At 40.7% G+C, this 18,391-nt stretch overlaps 1 protein-coding gene across 1 annotated transcript; it reads right to left on the reverse strand.

Moving 5' to 3' along the window:
- Window positions 1–723: 723 nt before the first annotated feature.
- Window positions 724–1,653, reverse strand: LOC127675673 (E3 ubiquitin-protein ligase NRDP1-like). Its single transcript, XM_052171731.1, has 2 exons — window positions 1,564–1,653; window positions 724–1,503 (listed from the first exon to the last, which is right to left on the reverse strand). The coding sequence occupies exons 1-2, from the start codon at window positions 1,651–1,653 to the stop codon at window positions 724–726; spliced, it is 870 nt and encodes a 289-aa protein (XP_052027691.1).
- Window positions 1,654–18,391: the final 16,738 nt, after the last annotated feature.

The following is an 18,391-nucleotide window of genomic DNA, read 5'->3' on the forward strand; positions in this document are numbered from 1 at the left end:
AGTACCTATCCTAATTCAGCAGAGCCAGACAGCAGCTTCCTGCTGAGCGTATGAACACCAATGGTCTAATGCCTACTCCTTCCTTCCCTTCCCTAATTATGAAAAAGTTCAGACATTTCAGCAACCCACCCTGTATACCCAGCAAGTCCTGCACCTTCACCGGGGGCCTAGACAGGGATGTGCTTGGCACAAATGTCTTCCCCGAGGTCTGTTAAAGAGGACCAAGGCCTGGCCTCACTAGTTAGAGGGATTTGGTCACACCCTTAGTCCTTCTGCTGGATGCTAACTAGATCCTCAGACCCAGAGCTACTCTCTCAATGCCGCATGGAGTCAGTAAGTGAGCCTGCTCAGATTCCCTGGTTTGGGAATCTGTTTTCCCTGATCCTCTAGGGAAAACAAATTTCTTTGTGCTTTTTGAAAATATTTGGGAACAAGAGAAAGACCTTAGGAAAACCAGGAAGGAAAAAATAGTCAGAAAAATACAGAAGTGGGGATTTTTCCACCCTGACTGAAAATTTTATATTGTGGGGGGAAAGAATACAACAAAAGGGTTCCCTGTTGAAAGGCTGAGCAATGTGCCCCAGGTCCTTCATTCTAGAAAAGCAGGGTGTAAGTGAATCAAGTACAAGCTGTGGCATAAGGGGTTGTGGGAAAAGTCAGGGTTCAGCTGCTGGAGCAATGGGTTTTTCCAACTCTCCATCTTCCTGATAGCCAGTTACGCTCTTATATCTCCTCTGTACCATGTGCAAATATCATGAGGAGCCCTGGGTCCTGCACCACGTAGTTACCCATGTGATGGTTCTTGGAGGACAATCCCAATACAGCCTGCTTGCCAAGGATGCTCTTGGCCACATAGTTCTCATAGTTATGCCGGTTCATCTGTCTTGTCTCTAGTGTGGTCAGGCCTTGAGGCCCACTGTATTCATGGGTACTTTCGATCAGCTCATTGACAGTAGAGGCTGGGCAGCCACTTTCTACGAGAGAGTGCTTGATTACAGTTTGGAGCACAGTGCCAGGAGTGGAGATCATCCCTTCACAGCAGATCACTCCTGCAGGCGGTTCATTGTACTCAATTATCTCCTCCAGGTTCTGAACGTTGGGTTTGCCACTGTGGATGGCTTGCATATACACCTTCATCAGCTGAATGTCTTGATTCTGTTCTGCCAGCTGGTGCTTGTGTTCAGCAGATGTTTTCTCCAGCTCTGAGATGCGTGTCTGCTGCTGCTGGACCATGGAGCACAGGTACTTAATGGAACTGTGGTTTGGCAGTTCATCTTTGGGCACCTCCAGGGCACAGTGCTGCTCACAGGTCACAGGCTGCTTTGGGTTGTGCTCACAGTCACTGAGGTGGGACATGAGGCTGTCAAGCCTGACACGAGCACTGCAGCCAAATACAGTATTGTCACAGGCAATCTGTAGCTTTGACAACATGTTCCGCATGATCCGAGGTACAGGACGCAGATGGGCAACTGTGACAACGCTATGGTCTACAGGACATGTCTGCTGCCGAGAGAACCATTGGATGATGCAGGCCTTGCAGAAGGCATGCTCACAATGAAGCACCTGCACTGGCTCCTCCAAGACTCCATTGCAGATAGGGCAAATAAGGTCCTCATCAATGTGCCCCTGGAAACGGGTTACATCATACCCCATGTCTCATCACTGAAAACCAGCTTCTTCTAAGTGATGGGGGCAGGTTCCCTGTTTACAAAGGTCCAACCTTCTGATGCCTCTGCTCAGTCCTACTCAGGAGATGCTACGAGTACTCATCTTGTTGGCTATTCTCCAACTGAGTCTTGCTTCCTAGTGACAAGTTTCAATGCTCAGGGGCAGTGTGATGTCATAATCAGGAATGCTAGTTCAGGACTGGTGGCCTGGCTTCTCTCAACATGGGGCCTAACTGCAGCTGAGACCACAGATGTTACAGTGCAGCCTGCGCCAGGTCTCAGTGTTTCGCTATAAGGGAAGGAAGGGGAAGGGGAAAGGGAAAAGGGGAAGGGGAAGGAGAAAAGGGGAAAGGGGGAAGAATAGAAAAGGGAAGGGGAAGAAGGGGACATGGAAGAAGGGGATGAAGGATGAAGGAGAAGAAGCAGATGAAGGGGAAGAAAAGAAGGGGAAGAGCCAGGTGGTGGTGACACACGCCTGTGATCTCAGCACCTGGGAGGCAGAGGCAGGTGGATTTCTGAGTTCGAGGCCAGCCTGATCCACAGAGTGTGTTCCAGGACAGCCAGGATGCCACAGAGAAACCCTGTCTCGAAAAAAACAAAAAAGAAAAAAAAATGTAAAAGAAAAGAAGGGGAAGAAGGGGAAGGGGAAGGGGGAAGAGTGTAAGAAGGAGGAAAGGTGGTAAAGGAGGAAGGGAAAGAAGGGAAGAAGGGGAAGGGGAAAGAAGGGGAAAGGTGGAAGGGGAAGGAAGGGAAGGGGAAGAAGGAGAAGAAGGGGAAGAGGGGAAAGGAAGGAAAGGGGAAGAAGGAGAAAGGGAAGAAGGTGAATAAGGGGAAGAAGGGGAAAAAGGGGGAAGAAGGGGAGGAAGGGGAAAAGGGAGGAAGGGGAGGAAGGGGAAGAAGGGGAAGAAGGGGAAGGAGGGGAAGGAGGGGGAAGGGAGAAGGGGAAGAAGGGGAAGGAGGGGAAGGAGGGGGAAGGGAGAAGGGGAAGAAGGGGAGAGGGGGGAAGGGAATGGGGAAGAAGGGGAAGAAGGGGAAGGGGAAAGGGGAATAATGGGAAGAAAAGAAGGGGGAAAGGGGGAAGGGGAAGAAGTGGAAGAAAGGGAAAAGGTGGAAAAGGGGGAAGTGGGAAGAAGAGGAAGTGGGAAGAAGGGGAAAGGGGGCAGGGGAAGAAGGGGAAGAAGGGAAAGAAAGGGAAGTGGAAGGAGGAGAAATGGAAGTAGAAGGAGAAGAAGGGAAGAAGGGGAAGAAGGGGAAGGAGGGGAAGGAGGGGAAGGAGAGGAAGGAGGGGAAGGAGGGGAAGAAGAGGAAGGAAAAGGGGAACGAGGGGAAGGGGAAGAATGGGAAGGGGAAGAAGGGGAAGGGGAAGAAGGGGAAGGTGGAAGAAGGGGAAGAAGTAGAAGGGGAAGAATGGGAAGGGGAAGAAGGGGAAGGGAAATAAGTGGAAGAAGGGGAAGAAGCAGAAGAAGGGGAAGAAAAGAAGGGGAAGAAGGGAAAAAGTGGGAAGGGGAAGAAGTGGAAGAAGGGGAAAAGGTGGAAAAGGGGGACGTGGGAAGAAGGGGAAGTGGTAAGAAGGGGGAAAGGGGACACAGGAAGAAGGGGAAGAAGGGGAAGAAGGGGAAGAAGGGGAAGAAGGGGAAGAAGGGGAAGAAGGGGAAGAAGGGGAAGAAGGGGAAAAGGTGGAAAAGGTGGAAAAGGGAGAAGGCATAAGAAGGGGAAGAGGGAAGAAGGGGGAGGGGAAAGGGGAAGAAGGAAAAGAAAGGGAAGGGGAAGAAGGGGACGAAGGAGAAGAGGGGAAGAAAGGGAAGAAGGGGGAGAAGGGGAGGAAGAGGAAGTAGGAGAAGAAGGGGAAGGGGCAAAGGGGGAAGGGGAAAGATTGCAGCAAAGCTCTTAACCACTGAAACATTTCTCTAGCCCCAAATTCCATTCTTGGGACCATTGTTTCAATAGTCTGATAGCCAAGGGGAAGAGCATATGTTTTTCTCTTAATATCTTCTTTTATTACAGGATAGTTACAAACCTAGTGTGCCCCAAGTAAGAGAAAGGCAGGAGTAAGTTCAACGAGAGTTTTATGGGGGCATTTTGAATACTTTTTTTCTTTGAGAGACAGACTGTAAGAAGTATGTGGATCACTGTGGTGGTCATAATTTGCCTCTGGATTCATTAGGATGCATTGCAACTGCTCTGTTGACAGTAGACTTTTGGTATATGGATGCAATCAGGGAGAGTTGTATCTTGTTCTCTTGGAGGAACAGAGTAAAAAAACTCTAAAGAGAAGCCCCATGAAATATGGTACATATATGTTTTCCTGTGACCCTATAAGACATTACATGAATCTTGTATTCATTGGAGGACTATTTTCACCAATCTAAAATGCTGTGAAAAAATAGTTATAGTTCATTGATATCAATGGTCAGAGTTAAATAGGAAGCAATCCTATGAATAGATGTTATGTAAAAGCATAATATCTTATCATGCCATCATGAGCATTTCACATTAAAACTGATCTTTGTTGGATGTTATCTGATAATAAAATCTATATATGTTCTATATTTCCAGTTCCTATCTTAGAGCTCCTAAAACATGTGTCATTTCTTGACTGATAGGTGTATTGGATATATAGCTTATGTTTCACTTTTGTTTTTGTTTTCGATCAACAAAAGATTTATTCATTTTATTTTCTAAGTATAAAAAGTTTGAGTGCATGCATGTATATGTACCATGTAAATATGTGGTATCCACAGAAGCCTGGACATATAACTGGTTGTAAGCTTCCTTATGTTCTTTGAAAAGATGTCATGTCTTCTGGAAGAGTTACAAGTAGTTCCAACAATTAAATCTCCTCTAGAGTTCATTTATACTTGTTTTGATACATGATCTGTGATAGTATTCCCCAAGTTAGCTCTATTAATCTCTTAAAATCTCCTGGATTTAAGGAGTATCATTTTCTTTTTTAAAAATATTTTTATTTTCTATATTCTTTGAGGAGTATCCTTTTCTAATGAAGTGAATTTTGCCTGGCTTATGAACTGAGATTGGTCACCCATGATTAGAAGGTTTGAAGGTTTCAGCTTCACTCACTTATCCTCTAGGATAAGGAGAAGGACTGGAATTTGAATTAACACTAGATGATGTCACTTTGTGGAGAGAAGAAAGGGAGAAAGAACTGTGAGAAAGAACTGAAATCAGTGCTAGTGGGGCATTTCTGAGATGAGCTAGAAACCTAGGACAATGAAAACTCTTTGGAATCTATGAGAGTGACATCAGCGAAGATTTCTAGCAGTGAGGGATATAGAACCTGAAATGCCAACCTCCTCTAACATAAAAGACTTTCAATGGATGGATGGTGAAAATAACCAAGCCTCAAAATTTTAGACTCAAAATCTGTCCTGCATATAAGATGTGCAGGGATAAAGATGGAATGGAAATTGAGGGAATGGCCAAACAATTATTGGCCCAACATAAGACTCATGCCATGAGAGAAACCCCAGATCTGACACTATTGATTATATTCTGCAATACTTGCAGAAGGGAGCCTAGCATAACTGTCATCTGAGAGGCTTTACTTAGCACCTGATAGAAACAGATCCAGAGACCCACAGCTAAACATCAGGCAGAGCTCAGGAAATCTATTGGATTGAATGAGCCAGAGAGGACAAGGACACTACAAGAAAACCTACAGAATCTATTAATCTGAGTCTACAGGGTCTTGCAAAGCTGAACCACCAAACAGGGATCCTGTTTGTAATGGATCTAGGCCTTTGGCCATATGTAACAGATAGGCAGCTTGGTGTTCACATGGGACCCCTAAGACCAAGAGCAGGGAATGTCCTTAACTTTGTTGCCTGCCTTTAAATCCCTTTCTCCTAGCCTTTGGGCTGCCTTGTCTGGCATTAATAGGAGAACATGTGCCTAGTCTACTGCAACTTGATATTCTAAGGCTTGTTGACATCCATGGGAGAACTCAACTTTACTGAAGAGAAAGGGAGGAGGGCAGAAGTGGGGGAAGAGGGTGAGACTGGAAAGAAAAGGTGGAGGGAAGCTGTTAACAGGATGTAAATAAATTAACAGAACACCAATAGCTTATGCTCTAAGATCAAGAATTGACAAATGGGGCCTCATAAAATTGCAAAGTTTCTGTAAGGCAAAGGACATTGTTAAAAGGACAAAACAGCAACCATCAATTTGGGAAAGGATATTCACCAACCCTACATCTGATAGAGGGCTAATATCCAATATATGCAAAGAACTCAAGAAGTTAGACCCCAGGGAACCAAATAACCCTATTAAAAAATGGGGTACAGATCTAAACAACAAATTTTCACCTGAAGAAATTTGGATAGCCGAGAGGCACCTTAAGTGCTCAACATCATTAGTCATTAGGGAAATGCAAATCAAAACAACCCTGAGATTTCACCTTACACCAGTCAGAATGGCTAAGGTCAAAAACTCAGGAGACAGCAGGTGTTGGCGAGGATGTGGAGAAAGAGGAACACTCCTCCACTGCTGGTGGAGCTGTAAGATGGTACAACCACTTTGGAAATCAGTCTGGCAGTTCCTCAGAAAACTGGACATGACACTTCCGCAGGACCCTGCTATACCTCTCCTGGGCATATACCCAAAGGATTCCCTGGCATGCAATAAAGACACATGCTCTGTTATGTTCATAGCAGCCTTATTTATAATAGCCAGAAGCTGGAAAGAACCCAGATGCCCCTCAAAGGAGGAATGGATACAGAAAATGTGGTATATTTACACAATGGAATACTACTCAGCAATTAGAAACAATGAATTCACAAAATTTTTAGGCAAATCATTTGATCTGGAAAATATCATTCTAAGTGAGGTAACCCAATCACAAAAGAATACACATGGAATGCAATCTCTGATAAGTGGATATTAATTAGCCCAGAAGCTCTGAATACCCAAGGCACAAATCACATAACAAATGACTCCCATGAAGAAGTATGGAGAGGGTCCTGATCCTGGAAAGGATTTATCTGGCATTGGAGAGGAATATAAGGACAGAGAAAAAGGAGGGAGGTGATTGGAGAATGGATGGAGAGAAGAAGGTGTATGGGACATATGGGGAGGGAGGATCTGGTAAAGGGCAAATCATGTGGAATGTAAACAAAGAATATAGAAAATAAAAATATTAAAAAAAAGAATACCTGGGAATTTTCATGAGTTTTTGGTTTCCTAAGCATACAAAGGCACTAGAAAGGTGAAGTATCAAACTCTGCTTATACATACATACATACATACATATATACAGACAGACAGACGACATACACATCACATTTTTAAAATGATTTTTTAAATATCAATATCATGCTCTGCCATATTCGCTCCTGGACTGTCCAGACAGGCAACGCTAGAGATATTACAAGTTTAACATCACTGAGGACAGCCGCTAGGCTTCTGCCTGCACCCAAGGCCTGGGCAGGTCTGCGGGTCAACTGTGTGCCAGCCCTGTCATGGGACGTTTGACCAGCAGAGTGATCAGCATTTGGAGGGGGTCTACACAGCCTCCGCCATCTTTGCTCCTGGAAGGACCAGGCAGGAAGCACCAGGTACACAGAGACAACTAGAGTATAACTTTTCTTGGGGCAAGGCATACAAGGGCTCCAACAACACTCAAGAGTAGGAAAGCCCATCAGCAATCTGTGCCAGGGGAAACGCAGTCATGCAGAGATGCGGAAATAGCCTTACAGACTCACAAGTGGTTCAAGTAACAGCAAGTGACAACAGTACCAACTAACTCCAGAGATAACCAGATGGCAAAAGGCAAACTTAGTACCATTACTAACAGAAATAAAGGCAATATGGCAGCATCTGAACACAATTCTCTGACAACAGCAACTCCTGGATACACTAACACACCAGAAAAAAAAAAGTGGATTTAAAATCACATCTCATGAAGCTATTAGAGGATTACAAGAAGGACATAAATAAATCTCCTAAAGAAATCCAGGAAAACATGAATAAGGTAGAAGCCCTTACAAAGGAAACACAAAAATCACTTAAAGAAATGCAGGAGAACTTGGATCAATAGGCAGAAGTCGTGAAAGAGGAAACACAAAAATCTCTTTAAAAAATTACAGGAAAACACAAAAAAGTGAAGGAACTGAGCATAACAATCCATTATCTAAAAGAAGTAGAAGCAACTAACAAATCACAAAGGGAGACAACTTTGGAGATAGAAAACCTTAGGAAGAAATCAGGGGTCATAGATGCAAATATCAACAACAGAATACAAGAGATAGAAGAAAGAATCCCAGATGCCGAAGATACCATAGAAACCATTGACTCAACAGTCAAAGATAATGCAAAATGCCAAAAGTTTGTAACCCAAAACATCCAGGAAATCCAGGACACAATGAGAAGACAAAACCTAAGGATTATAGGTAAAGATGAGAGTAAAGATTTACAACTTAAATGGCCAGCAAATATCTTCAACAAAATTATGGAAGCAAACTTCCTTAACCTAAAGAGAGAGATGCCCATGAATAAACAAGAAGCCTACAGAACTCCAAACAGACTGGACCAGAACAGAAACTCCTCTCCCCACATAAATAATCAAACCTCCAGTTGTACTAAACAAAGAATATTAAAAGCAGTAAGAGAAAAAGGCCAAGTGACATATAAGGGAAAACCTATCAGAATTACAGAAGACTTCTCACCAGAGACCATGAAAGCTAGAAGATCCTGGGCAGATTTCATGCAGACTCTAAGAGAACACAAATGCCAGCCAAGACTACTACTATACCAAGCAAAACTCTCAATAACCATAGATAGAAAAACCAAAATATTCTACGGTAAAACCAAATTTACACAATATCTTCCACAAACCAAGTCCAAGAAAGGATAATAGGTGGAAAACGCCAAAACAAAAGGGAAACTACACCCTGGAAAAAAGCAAGATAGTAACCTTCTTTCATCAAACCCAAAAGAAGATATCCACTCAAACATAAAAATAACATCAGAAATAACAGGAAGTAATAATCACTTCCTTAATATCTCTTAATATCAAAGGACTTAATTCCCCAACAAAAAGACATAGACTAACAGAATGGATACATAAACAGACCTATTTTGTTGCATGCTGGAAACACACCTCAGTGTCAAAGACAAACGTCCTCAGAAGAAAAGGCTGGAAAACAATTTTATAAGCAAATTGTATCAGGAAACAAGCCGGAGAAGCCATTCTTATATCAGAAAAAATTGACTTTCAACCTAAAGTCATCAAAAGAGACACAGAAGGACACTTCTTATTGGTCAAAGGAAAATTCCACCAAGAAGAACTCTCAATTCAGAACATGTAGTCTCCAAATACAAAGACACCCTCATTCGTAATAGAAACTACTAAAGCTCAAAGCACACATTGCACCTAACACAATAATTGTGGGTGACTTTAATGCTCCACTCTCCTCATGGACTGATCAGGAAAACAGAAACTAAACGGGGACACAGTGAAACTAATTGAAGCTTTGGACCAATTGGATTTAACATTGTATATGTATATGAGTATGTGTATGTGTATGTGTATGTGTGTGTATGTGTATATGATATATATGTATATGATGTATATGTATATGATGTATATGTATATTTATATGTATATAAACATTTCATCCTAAAGCAAAAGAATATACCTTTTTCTTAGCACCTCATGGTAACTTCTCCAAAATTGACCATATAATGGTAACAAGACAGACCTCAACAGATAGAAGATCAAACTAATTCCACACCTCCTATCAGATCACTATGGAGTAAGAGTGGTCTTCAATAGCAGCAGAAACAACAGAAAGCCCACATACACGTGGAAGCTGAACAATGCTCTACTCAATGATACCTTGGTCAAGGAAGAAATAAAGAATTCAAAGACTTTAGAATTTAATGAAAACTCTCTATTGCAGGTGGGATTGCAAGCTCGTACAACTACTCTGGAAATCAGTTTGGTGATTCCTCAGAAAACTGGACATAGTACTACCTGAGGACTCAGATATACCACTCCTGGGCATATACCAAGAGGATTCCCCAGTGTGTGATAGTGATAAGGATACATGCTCTACAGTGTTCATAGCAGCCTTATTTATAATAGCCAGAAGCTGGAAAGAACCCAGATGTCCTTCAATGGAGGAGTGGATTCAGAAAATGTGGTACAATGGAATAGTACTCAGCTATTAAAAACAATGAATTCGTGAAATTCTTAGGCAAATGGTTGGAACTGGAAAATATCATCCTAAGTGAGGTAACTCATTCATAAAAGAACACACATGGAATGCAGCCACTGATAAGTGGCTATTAGCCCAGAAGTTCTGAATACCCAAGACACAATTCACAGACCACATGAAGCTCAAGAAGAAGGAATAACAAGGTGTGAGTGCTTCAGTCCTTCTTAGGAGGGGGAACAAAATACTCAAGGGAGCAAATAGACAAAGTTTGGAGCAGAGTATGAAGGAAAGGCCATCCAGAGACTGCCCCACCTGTGGATCCATCCCATATACAGTCATCAAACATAGACACTATTGTGGATGACAGGAAGTACAGGCTGACAGGAGTCTGATATAACTATCACCTGAAAGAACATGCCAGAGCCTGACAAAAGCAGAGGTGGTTGCTCACAGCCAAACATTGGGATGAGCACTGGGTCCCCAGTGGAGCAGATAAATAAAGAACAGAAGGAGCTGAAGGGTTTTTGCAACCCCATGGGAAGAACAATATCAACCGACCAGAACCCCTAGAGCTCCCAGGAGCTAAACTCACCAACCAAAGAGTACACGTGGAGTGACCCATGGCACCAGCTGCATATGCAGCAGAGGATAACCTTGTCAGGCATCAATGGGAAGAGAGGTCCTTGGTCCCGTGAAGGCTCAATGCCCCAGTGTAGGGGAATGTGAGGGCTGGAAGGCAGGAGTGAGTGGGTAGACACCCTCATAGAAGCAGAGGATGGAGGGGGGAAGGGATAGGGAGGCTTTGTGGGGGGACAAGGAAAGGGGACAACACTTGAAATGTAAATAAAGAAAATATCCAATAAAAAAACAAGTCATCTCTGCACATTGCTGGAGGGGGGAGAAGTTTCTTAATTTGCAGTTACTGTTGCCATTCTGTTTAAAATTTTAAATTTCTACCTAAATTCATACTTGCACCTACATATATATGTATGTATATATATACATATACATATACACACACACATACACACACACACACACACACACACAAACACACACACAATATATTCACTTTAAAACCTAAAGCCTGTTAGGGCTCAGAGTGTTCAAATATCCAAAAATTAGCTCAACCTAGTCTATAGGAAGATTTATGGTGGTGAGATAAAGCCATTATTCTGTGGTAGATTTAATATATACTTCCCCCTCCAATAGATTCATGTATTTGAATTCTTGGCCCATAGTTAGTGACACTATTAGGAGGTGTGGCCTTGTTGGAGTAGTTATGGACTTGTTGGAAGTGTCAGTAGAGGCAGGCTTTGAGGACACATATACATATGCTCAGGTGCTGCCCAGTGTGGAATCCAGTCTCTTCCTGGCTACCTTCAGATCAACGTGTAAATATCTTGGCTCCTTCAGCACTATGTCTGCCTGTATGCTGCCATGCTTCCCACCATGATGATAATGGACTGAACGTCTGAAACTATAAGTCAGCCCCAATTACTTGTCTTTATAAGAGTTTTAAAGTGGAAATTTCTGGTTCCTTTGGAGACTCAGTTAGCTCAAAATGATGTTTTTCTGGGGCAGACAGGTGAAAGCATGTTTTGCTGAAACAGACACGGGTGAGAGTATCTTTCCTTAAAACAGACACGTGAAATGATATGTGATGTTTAGAAAAAATGTAAATATGACCACAGACAGTAGGACAAAGCTCATGCTTTGATTTGCCTTGCACTGCCTTGCTCGTCTCTGCTGACAGATGACATTCTGACACTACTTGGCCTTGTACTGCATTGTTGATCTTTCCTTTTCATGACTTTGTAGAGAGTACCTCATCAAAGAACTCTTGTGATATTCTGGTGACTTCTTACTGCTTCCATGGACTCATGCTGGCATTGTGGTTTATTCTCATAGAGTTGCTGCTGATTTGTCTACAGTGTTCCCTAAGTGGACTGGGCTGAAGCTGCTGATTCATATTTGGTGGCTTTCTTGTAGACCCAACTGCTGATATCCTGACAACAAATATTAGAATTGCCCAAAGGAATGGTTTTTAAATACGTCCACTTCCCCCATGTCCTAATAACTTTTCTTTTCCACTCTCTCTGGCGGGTGGTGGATTAGAAGGGAGGTTAAATCACTTAAGATCCCTTACTAAAGTAGGTTTACACACACCTATGGCCACTTGATCCTCGACAAAAGGGCTGAAAACATCCAGTGGAAAAAAGATAGCCTTTTCAACAAATGATGCTGGTTCAACTGGAGGTCAACATGCAGAAGAATTCGAATTAATCCATTCTTATCTCCTTGGACTAAGCTCAACTCCAAATGGATCAAGGACCTCCACATAAAGCCAGACACTCTGAAGCTAATAGAAAAGAAACTGGGGAAAAACCTTGAGGACATCGGTACAGGGGGAAAGTTCCTGAACAGAAGAATAGCTTATGCTCTAAGATCAAGAATTGACAAATGGGACCTCATAAAATTACAAAGTTTCTGTAAGGCAAAGAACACCATCAAAAGGACAAACCAGCAACCAACAAATTGGGAAAAGTTCTTCACCAACCCTACATCCGACATAGAGCTAATATCCAATATATACAAAGAACTCAAGAAGTTAGACCCCAGAAAACCAAATAACCCTTTTAAAAATGGGGTACAGAGCTAAACAAAGAATTTTCACCCAATGACCTTCAGATGACTGAGAAGCATCTTAAAAATTGCTCAACATCATTAGTCATTAGGGAAATGCAAATCAAAACAACACTGCTTACACCAGTCAGAATGGCTAAGATTAAAAACTCAGGAGAAAACAAGTACTGGCTAGGATGTGGAGAAAGAGGAACACTCCTCTACTGCTGGTGGGGTTGCAAATTGGTACAACCACTCTGGAAATCAGAAAACTGGGCACATACCCAGAGGATTCCCCAGCAGGTAATGAGGATACATGCTCCACTATGTTCATAGCAGCCCTATTTATAATAGCCAGAAGCTGAAAAGAACCTAGGTATGCCTCAATGGAGGAATGGATACAAACAATGTGGTATATATACACAATGGAATACTATTCAGCCATTAGAAACAATGAATTCATGAAATTCTTAGACAAATGGATAGAGTTGGAGAACATCATACTAAGTGAGGTAACCCATTCTCAAAAGATCAATCATGGTATGCACTCTCTAATAAGTGGATATTAGCCTAGAAAATTGGAATACCCAAAACATAATCCACACATCAAATGATGTACAAGAAGAATGGAGGAGTGACCCCTGGTTATAGAAAGACTCTGTGTAGCAGTATAGGGCAATACCAGAACAGGGAAGTGGGAAGGGGTGAATGGGGGAATAGCGGGAGGGAAGAGGGCTTATGGGACTTTCGGGGAGTGGGAAGCCAGAAAATGGGAAATCATTTGAAATGTAAATAAAAAATATATCAAATAAAATAAAGAAATAAAAGAAATTGATATTTACAGAAAAAGAATGAAAAACATAATCCAACAGAGTTGCCTTGGTCATGGTGTCTCTTCATAACAATAAAACCCCAACTATGACATACTCCATTGACATCTACAGTTGTGGGTTCCTACTATAGAAAACAGGAAGATTTTTCTACTTGAATGGCTGCATGGCAAAACTCAGAAGATGACTTTCAATGAAGCTTCTCGAAAGTTTACCTCTTACTACATAAAAGCAGAGTACAGTATTTTGGTCATTATTTTGATGAGTTTTTAAAAATAAGTACAACAGAGAGCCCTGATACTGTTAACATTGAACAGAGGCCAGACATTGAAAATGGTTTGTTATAGACCTCCTTTTTTGCTTAATTATTTTTTTAATCTGATTGATTAGTTTGGATCAATTTTCTTTATTTCTGTGATACAGAAGCTTCAAGGTTGTATTTGTAACAAGATCTTTACATTGATTTAGCTTATGTCTCAGAGTAATGAACCTCTAATCACTTCAAACAACATTGATAGGGAAAATGCCAAAGAGAAGATGTGACATAGAAAACCAGTCTTTGCTTACTTAGGGCCAGAATGACATGCGATCTCAAATTTTGGCACTCATTTAACATCTGTCAATTTAGATAGCACTGTCAACTGTCTACAAAGGAAAACTGACCTTCTAAATTTATATATACTACACTCATTAAACAGTGTTTCATAAACGGGCTTCTGGAAACCTTTAAGGATGGAATTAAAGTCTACTAAAATTAAAACACACATACAAACATGTATGTATGTGTATATATATATATACATATATATATATATATATATATATATATATATATATATATATATATATATATATATATATATAGACATAGACAGATCCATTGTAAAGACACTTAACTGTGTCTTAATATCCTCCCTTAAAAAATCAATAACTATGGTTGGGTGTATCTTATGTGTTCCCTGACAGCACCACTTTTATTTTTACCCTGCACTTAAAATTCATGTTGAAAATGCCTTTTTAAAATTCCAATTCAGAATCATAGTGGTTCATTCTGAAATTCTTTTTTGTAGTAAAGGTAGGAATCAAAGGCTTTCCTTAGTGAAAGTCCCCAGAGAAGAAAGGAACTTCTTAAGCTGCTGACAGAGATAGCTCATTATTTCCATCCCTGATACCCCTAAGAAACTCATAGAATATGGACAACCACCATGCTTGTGGGTCCTTGTAAGGGATATCATAAATGATATTGATTTTTAAAAAAATTTCTATATTCTTTGTTTGCATTCCAAATTATTTCCCCTTTCCCATTTCCACCATCCCCATATGTCCCATAAGCCCTCTTCTCTCCATCCATTCCCCAATCACCGCCCCTCCCATTTCTCTGTCCTAGTATTTCCCTACAATGCTGGATCAAGCCTTTCCAGGACCAGGGCCCACTCCTTCCTGCTTCACGGGAATCATTTGAAATGCTAATTGTGTTTTGAGTATTCAGAGCTTCTGGGCTAATTAATATCCACTTATCAGTGATTGTGTTCCACGTGTGTTCTTTTGTGACTGGGTTACCTCACTTAGGATGATATTTTCCAGATCCAATCCTTTGCCTAAGAATTTCATGAATTCATTGTTTTTAATTGCCGGGTAGTATTCCATTGTGTATATATACCACATTTTCTGTATCCAGACCTCCATTCAGGGACATCTGGGTTTTTTCCAGGTTCTGGCTATTATAAATAAGGTTGCTATGGACAGAGTGGAGCATGTGTCCTTATTCCATGCCTGGATATCCTCTGGGTATATGTCCAGGAGTGGTATAGCAGGGTCCTCTGGAAGAGTCATGCCCAGTTTTCTGAGGAAGCTCCAGACTGATTTCCAGAGTGGTTGTACTAGTTTATAATCCCACCAGCAGTGGAGGAGTGTTCCTCTTTCTCCACACCCTCTTCAACACCTGCTGTCTCCTGAATTTTTAATCTTAGCCATTCTGACTGGTGTGAGGTGAAATTTCAGGGTTGTTTTGATTGACATTTCCCTAATGGCTAATGATATTGAACATTTCTTAAAGTGCTTCTTAGCCATTTGAAATTCTTCAGGTGAAAATTCTTTGTTTAGCTTTGTACCCCAATTTTAATAGGGTTTTTTGGCTCTCTAGAGTCTAACTTCTTGAGTTCTTTGTATATATTGGATATTAGCCCTCTGTTGGATGTAGGGTTGGAGAAGACCTTTTCCCAAATTGTTGGTTGCCATATTGTCCTTTTGATGGTGTCCTTTGCCTTACAGAAACTTTGTAATTTTATGAGTTCCCATTTATCAATTCTTGATCTTAAAGCATAAGCTGTTGGTGTTCACTGCAGGAAAATTTCCCGTGTCCATATGCTCAATGCTCTTCTCCAGTTTCTGTTATAATAGTTTCAGTGTGTATGGTTTTATGTGGAGGTCCTTGATCCATTTGGAGTTGAGTGTAGTACAAGGATATAAGAATGGATTGATTTGCATTCTTCTGCATGCCAACCCCCAGTTGAAATAGCATCATCTGTTGAAAAGGCTATCTTTTCCCAACTGGATTGTTTTAGATCCTTTGTCGAAGATCAAGTGACCATAGGTGTGTGGGTTCATTTCTGGGTCTTCAATTCTATTCCATTGATCTACCTGTCTGTCACTGTACCAATACCATGAAGTTCTTAACACTATTGCTCTGAAGTATTGCTTGAGGTCAGGGATACTGATTCCCCCAGAAGTTCTTTTACTGTTGATAATAGTTTTAGCTATCCTTGGATTTTGTTATTCCAGATGAATTTGAAAATTGCTCTTTCTACCTCTATGAAGAACTGAGTTGGGATTTTGATGGGGATCACATTGAATTTGTATATTGCGTTTGGCAAGATGGCCATTTTAACTATATTAATCCTGCCAATCAATGAGCATCAAAGTTTTTCCATTATCTGAGGTCTTCTTCAATTTCCTTCTTCAGAGACTTGAAGTTTTTTGTCATACAGATCTTTCACTTATTTGGTTAGAGTCACACCAAGATACTTTATATTGTTTGTGGCTCTCGTGAAGGGTGTCAGTTCCCTAATTTCTTTCTCAGCTTGCTTATCCTTTGAGTATAGGAAGGCCACTGATTTGCTTGAGTTGATTTTATAACCTGCCACTTTGCTGAAGTTGTTTATCAGCTGTAGGATTTCTCTAGTGGAGTTTTTTGGGTCACTGAGGTAGACTATCATATCATCTGCAAATAATGATAGTTTGACTTCTTCCTTTCCAATTTGTATCCCTTTGACCTCCTTATGTTGTCTAATTGCCAGAGCTAGTACCTCAAGTACAATATTGAAAAGCTAAGGAGAAAGGTGGCAGCCCTGTCTAGTCCCTGATTTTAGTGGGATTGCTTCAAGTTTCTCTCCATTTAGTTTGAGGCTGGCTACCTGTTTGTTGTATATTGCTTTTACTATGTTTAGGTATGGGCCTTGAATTCCTGTTCTTTCCAAGACTTTAAGCATGAAAAGATGCTGAATTTTGTCAAATGTTTTTTCAGCATCCAATGAAATGACCATGTGTTTTTTTTTTCTTTGAGTGTGTTTGTGTAGTGGATTGCATTGATGTATATTGAACCAACCCTGCATCCCTGGAATAAAGCCTACATGATCATGGTGGATGATCATTTTGATGTGTTCTTGGATTCGGTTGGCAAGAATTTTATTGAGTATTTTTGAATCAATATTCATAAGGGAAATTGGCCTGAAGTTCTCTTTCTTTGTTGGATATTTGTGTGGTTGTGGTATCAGTGCAATTGTTGCTTCATAGAATGAGTTGGGTAGTATTCCTTCTGTTTCTATTTTGTGGAATAACTTGAAGAGTATTGGTATTAGGTCTTCTTTGAAGGTCTGATAGAATTCTGTTCTAAATCCATCTGGTCCTATGCTTTTTTTGGTTGGAAGACTTTCAATGAACACTTCCATTTCTTTAGGGGTTATGGGACTGTTTAGATGATCTATTTGATCCTGATTCAATTTTAGTATTTGGTATCTGTCTAGGAACTTGTCCATTTTTTCCAGGTTTTCCAGTTGTGTAAAGTATAGATTTTTATAGTAGGATCTGATGATTTTTGAATTTCCTCAGTTTCTGTTGTTATATCTCCCTTTTCATTTCTAATTTTGTTAATTTGGATACTATCTCTGTGCCCTCTGGTTAGTCTCAGTAAGGGTTTATCTATCTTGTTGATTTTCTCAAAGAACCAGCTCCTGATTTTGTTGATTCTTTGTATGGTTCTCTTAGTTTCTACTTGATTGATTTCAGCCCTGAGTTTGATGATTTCCTGTCTTCTACTCCTCCTGGGTGAATTAGCTTCTCTTTGTTCCAGAGCTTTCAGTTGTGCCATTAAGCTGCTAGCGTGTGCTCTCTCCAGTTTCTTTTTGGAGGCACTCAGGGTTATGAGTTTTCCTCTTAGCCCTGCTTTCATTTTGTCCCATAAATTTGGGTAACACTTTATACCATGCTAGAGAACAAATTCAGTGCTTTTTGGATATTAGGCAAACCTTTTACCAACTCAGATATTATCTCTTTCTCATTATTCAGTTCCTTTAACTTATAAGAAAGGACTTCAAGTTAGAAATTGATGTGAACCAACGACTCTGTTTAAGGATTTATGTCTAATGATTAGAAGACTTTCCTCACAGTCTAGCTTCTGGCATCACACATTTCAATAACTCTTTCTTCCTTTCTAACTGTATAGTTACAGGTACTGAATACTTAGCACATATTCCTATCATTGCTGGTTTTTCTACCTTGTTTTCCTAATTACATGACCAGTATGGATGAGAGAATTTTTAGAAATAATTCCATATATTTGGAAAACTTATAACTTATCTCCATGTAGGACTATGAAGCACAAAACTATCTTAGAAATCCAACAAAATATGTGTCTGTATCTAGATTCCAAATCTAACTTCTTCCAAATATATGATAAAACTCTTCTTGTTGCAAACAGCATCTTATAAAACATGATAAGGACAGTAGGTAGCTTTTATTATAGAAGTGAGATGGTGTGACTTATCAAAATTTGCCTGTTTCAAGTTGCACATTTTATATCATCTTAGTTATCAGGATC

The sequence above is a fragment of the Apodemus sylvaticus genome, chromosome X, assembly GCF_947179515.1.
Source record: "Apodemus sylvaticus chromosome X, mApoSyl1.1, whole genome shotgun sequence".
In the NCBI taxonomy this organism is placed as follows: domain Eukaryota; kingdom Metazoa; phylum Chordata; class Mammalia; order Rodentia; family Muridae; genus Apodemus; species Apodemus sylvaticus.